Source organism: Octopus bimaculoides, chromosome 10, assembly GCF_001194135.2.
Source record: "Octopus bimaculoides isolate UCB-OBI-ISO-001 chromosome 10, ASM119413v2, whole genome shotgun sequence".
NCBI lineage: Eukaryota > Metazoa > Mollusca > Cephalopoda > Octopoda > Octopodidae > Octopus > Octopus bimaculoides.
This window is the reverse complement of record NC_068990.1, coordinates 9,074,300-9,078,868: the sequence shown is the minus strand read 5'-3', so window position 1 is coordinate 9,078,868 and position 4,569 is coordinate 9,074,300. Positions and strand designations below refer to the sequence as shown.

Here is a 4,569-nt window from a genome sequence, read left to right as displayed (position 1 = left end):
ATATATATATATATATATATATATATATATATATATAAATACTGGTATAAAAAATAACCCAATGATTTCGTGAGTTACAAGAGAGCTTCGACATGTTAGAAGTAGCAGCAAAATTCTTCTCTAACCACAGCAATAAAATGGGACGGTCATAGTGGCACACTTTGGCCATAGGTCTGCTTGATCAGGACTGAACAACAACTCAGTGTTTCTCAAATGTGTTTTGAAACTGTATCAGATTAAATCCAACAAAAGTCTGGGTTTGGAAGAAAAAAATTGAAATGTTTGGAGAAGCAGTGTATAAGACAGAGGTAGGTAAAGAAACTTCATGATGGTGCAAACTTCAGTCTCTATGCCAGAGTGTGTGGATTGAGAGAGTCAAGAGGAGTTGTGAATATTGAAGTCATCAAGGATGATGAAAAAGCAAGATGGATGCTTGAATTAGAGCACAGAAATTAGTTAGTATTTACCAAAACCTCATGCAACTTAGCCATTTTGTTACCATAATGATACTTAAATATAAGTGCTTTTGTTTCAGCTAAGTTATAGAATAATGAAAAACTTGTTGTTGGCACTCCGTCGCATACGACGTCGAGGGTTTCAGTTGATCCGATCAACAGAACAGCCTGCTCGTGAAATTAGCGTGCAAGTGGCTGAGCACTCCACAGACACGTGTACCCTTAACGTAGTTCTTGGGGATATTCAGCGTGACACAGTGTGACAAGGCTGACCCTTTGAATTACAAGAACAACAGAAACAGGAAGTAAGAGTGAGAGAAAGTTGTGGTGAAAGAGTACATCAGGGCTCGCCACCATCCCCTGCCGGAGCCTTGTGGAGCTTTAGGTGTTTTCGCTCAATAAACACTCACAACGCCCGATCTGGGAATCGAAACCGCGATCCTATGACCGCGAGTCCGCTGCCCTAACCACTGGACCATTGCGCCTCCACAATGAAAAACTTATTGAAACAACTTTGTCATTATTAAGCTGGTATTTAGGACATAAACTAATGTGAAATTTTGATGGCAGGTTTTAATTTAGATCATTTTAAAATAGAATTTGTATCATAAATCTAAGGGCGGTCTCAGACAGGTTGGTATCAAGAAGGTTAAACATAAAAGAGAAAACTTGAGCAGGAGAGGGTTACTAGGAGCGATGTGTTTTGAAGGGAAAAGTTTTGTTTATGAGGCAGATATTGTTACTTTTTTAACTCTTTCATTCAATACAGTCAAAGATTTATTATATATGTACCTATGTTTATTGTACTGTAAAAGGTTTGTCGACTGTATTTTAGTAGATGATGTATTTGTTCTCTGTATGTAACTAGCAGTTGTTAGTTCTAACTCCGAAAAAGCAAAAGCCAGCCTTTGTGAAATATTTTCTAGTTTTCACAAAAGGTTGCTATAGAATGTGAAGTCCAACATTTATAAATGAGTATGTTTGTTTTATGTTTGTTATTTGCAAGGAAGAAAGATTTAGTTGTGTGTAGCTATTTTCTTGATATGTGCAGCGTTATTTGTATTTGGTGCTAACTAAGAAGCTTGGAATTTTCGGTAAAAAAAAAAAAAGAAAAGAAAATGAAAATATTGTAATGATTCACCTTTTACAAAGAGATTAGTGATGTAAGAGAAACAAAAGAAGGCTTCTGCTGCAAACTGATTCTTGCTTGAGAACTTAAGTCCTAAGAACACAAGAACAATAAACAAAATGTTGGTAAATGTGTTCTAAGAATCTGAGTTGCTGGGGATTGGGGCAAACATGGGCATAGAAATAGAGTTCTAGAGATCTGAGTAAAACGGATTAGGAAGATTAGAAGAAGAGAAACAGTAGTGATGAAATATAGAAAAGAGGTAAATGGTATGGAATTGAAAATAATATTTCTTGATGCCATAACTGTTCTTGATTTGACTAAGGATTATGAATGAATGTTGTTAGGTTGTTATAAACCACCACACTAGTCATCAAGGATTATAAAATGGTAAAGACAAAAAAATAATAAAGTTATCTTCATTATATATTAAACCAAAAAGAAAATATGCAAAACCAAATAAATAAACCACATAAAATTGGTAGAAATTAGTGGCAGAGGTGGGAGGGAATATTTTGGTAAATTTCAAAATGGGAACAAGGTAAGCACTATATAGTGTTTTGAATATACTCTGAAAGCTTCTTTATGACTGTGTCACTTATATCAAAATATTCAATTGTTGGTAAGCCATGAACAGCACCTTCATAATGGTCATGTTGGACTTCCACACCAGCATCTTTTAGTTTGCGTACATATAAGAAATTTTCATCACGTACAACATCAAATGTACATGATATCATATACACAGGGGGAGAATTTTTAAGATTTCTTCCAAACAAGGGGCAAAAATAAGGGTTAAGCAAAAGTCTTTCAAATGGAATAGCAAATTTCTCATCATATTTTGTTGTGTTGACACTGACACGGGGCTGATTACGCAATTCTTCTGGAAGTAAGTCCATTGAAACGGACTTTGCATACTCTGAAGATTTTAACGATGGGCTTATGTGGTTACCATTTAAAAGACTATCAAGGTTTTCAGTATTTCCTTCACCATAAAGCAACCAATAAGAAGCTATCCATTTTCTGTCCATTAAGTTAATACTCAAATTTTGCATAGAATAAGAAGGAAGGGACAAATCAAAAGCTTGAAGCAAAGGACTTAAAAGAATTTGACTCTTAATACGAGGAAGTGTAGTTTCGGATGCTAGTCGAAGTGCAACAGCAGCAGCTAAGTTCCCTCCAGCACTTTCACCTGAAATGGCATAAGAATAAAACATAAAAAGGAAACAGCTTGAGAAAAATATTGTTACCTGGTTTAACGACAATCATAAATGAGTTTGAACCAACTAACAGCACTGAGCTCAAGGACACAAACAGAGTTAGACTCCCCAGAATAATAATAGACTTGGTGCATTCTCTAGAGTTATACTTCAATGACTATATATAAGGTATAGACATGGTAATGTGATTGACAAGTTTTCTCCCCTGTGTGGCACCTTGGGCAAGTGTCTTTTACTATAGCCCTGGGATGATCTAAGTTTTGTGGGATTCGTTAGAAACTGAAAGAAGCCTGTTTTGTGTGTGTGCGTATGTGTGCCCTTGCCTTGATGTTGCATGAATGTCATATAAGCAGTCCATTATCTCCAATTTTCTGTGAAAACATGTTTGGTCTTGGGGGAAATATTACCTTGCTTGGAAAGAGGTGAGGATTAGTGATAGGAAGGGTATCTTCAGCAAATTCCATCCAACCCACGTGAACATGGAAAAGTGGACAATAAAATGATGATGATGATGATCCTCATCCTCTGCATCATCGATATTTAATGTCTGTTTTCTATGTTGGCATGGGTTGGACGACTTGACAGGAATTGGCAAGGCCAGGGGCCACACCAGGTTCCATAGTTTGTTTTGGCTTGGTTTCTATGGCTGGAGGCCCTTCCTAACACTAATGATGATGAAATTAAACTAATTTGATTGTGACAATTCTTCATATGGAGGATATATCTGGAGACACTTGCTGCTGTCTGAGCAATGCCTGTTCTTACATTAACTGCAGTTTCTTTCCTTTTTCTTGCTTTTGCCATTTAACTTTTGAAACTTAATGTCTTTGCAGATGAATTAATTCCTATTAATTTATTCTAAGTGTTTCATGTTTGACTTAGACTTACCCCTACTAGTATTGCTATTTTAGGTAAACAAGCTTTGCCTGCTGAGATGCGATTTCTTTTCAGTGGAATGATCTCATATGCAGAATGCATTATTGAAAATGATCAATACCTATGTTACTTGAGCAAGATATACATCTTTGGAAGGAAGCTTGATTGTTACTGTAATGCTGGGATTTGTTATCAATATTGCTTATCTTTGAACTGATTATCAGACTGAGATCATTAGAGGTTCAATAAAGTAAAAGATTAATCTGCGTAGAAGTTGATCCATGACTATCTATCAATACGAGGGGGGTACCACAAAATAACCGGAAACGTTTTCTGTGAGACAAGCCCATTGTAGTTCAGGCTTCTGCCACTAGAAGCCACTTGATGTGACCCTCAGGCATAAGTCTACTGACTGGTGTCATTGAATGATGTCAAAGGAAGCATTCAATGTCACCATGCCCCCAAAAAGCATGTCAAGGCGATACTGGTTTGTTTCATCGATGTGAAAGGAATTGTCTACATAGAATTTGTCCCTCTTGGTCAAACTGTTAACCAGCTATTTTACTTGGCAGTTCTGAAGCGTTTGCAAGACGTGGTGAGATGAAAACACTCTGACCTGTGGCAAAGTGGAGAGTGATGGTTTCATCACGACAATGTTCCTGTGCACACTGCCTTGAGTGTGAAACAGTTTCTGACCAAAAATGGCACGACTCCACTTACCCACTCACCCTATTCATCCGATCATGCACCCTGTAACATTTTTTTGTTTCCCCCAAATGAAAAGAGTCCTTAGAGGAAAACGTTTTGCAGATGTGGAAGAAGTGAAGAAAAAAAAACAACAGAGGTGTTAAAAGCATCATTTCGCAAGAGATTCAGGACTGCTTCAAGC

At 37.0% G+C, this 4,569-nt stretch overlaps 1 protein-coding gene across 6 annotated transcripts in view; it reads right to left on the bottom strand.

The window, feature by feature from the left end:
• Positions 1–4,569, bottom strand: part of LOC106868898 (arylacetamide deacetylase) — a 49,368-nt gene that overhangs the window by 13,234 nt on the left and 31,565 nt on the right. Inside the window, exon 7 of one of the 6 annotated variants that reach the window (XM_014914700.2) lies at positions 25–2,776. The exons of the other annotated variants lie outside the window; for them this stretch is intronic. Coding sequence (XP_014770186.1) covers positions 2,133–2,776 — 644 coding nt within the window. The 3' untranslated portion in view covers positions 25–2,132. Of the gene's footprint in view, positions 1–24; positions 2,777–4,569 lie in introns of those variants that run through there. 6 annotated transcript variants of the gene reach the window in all.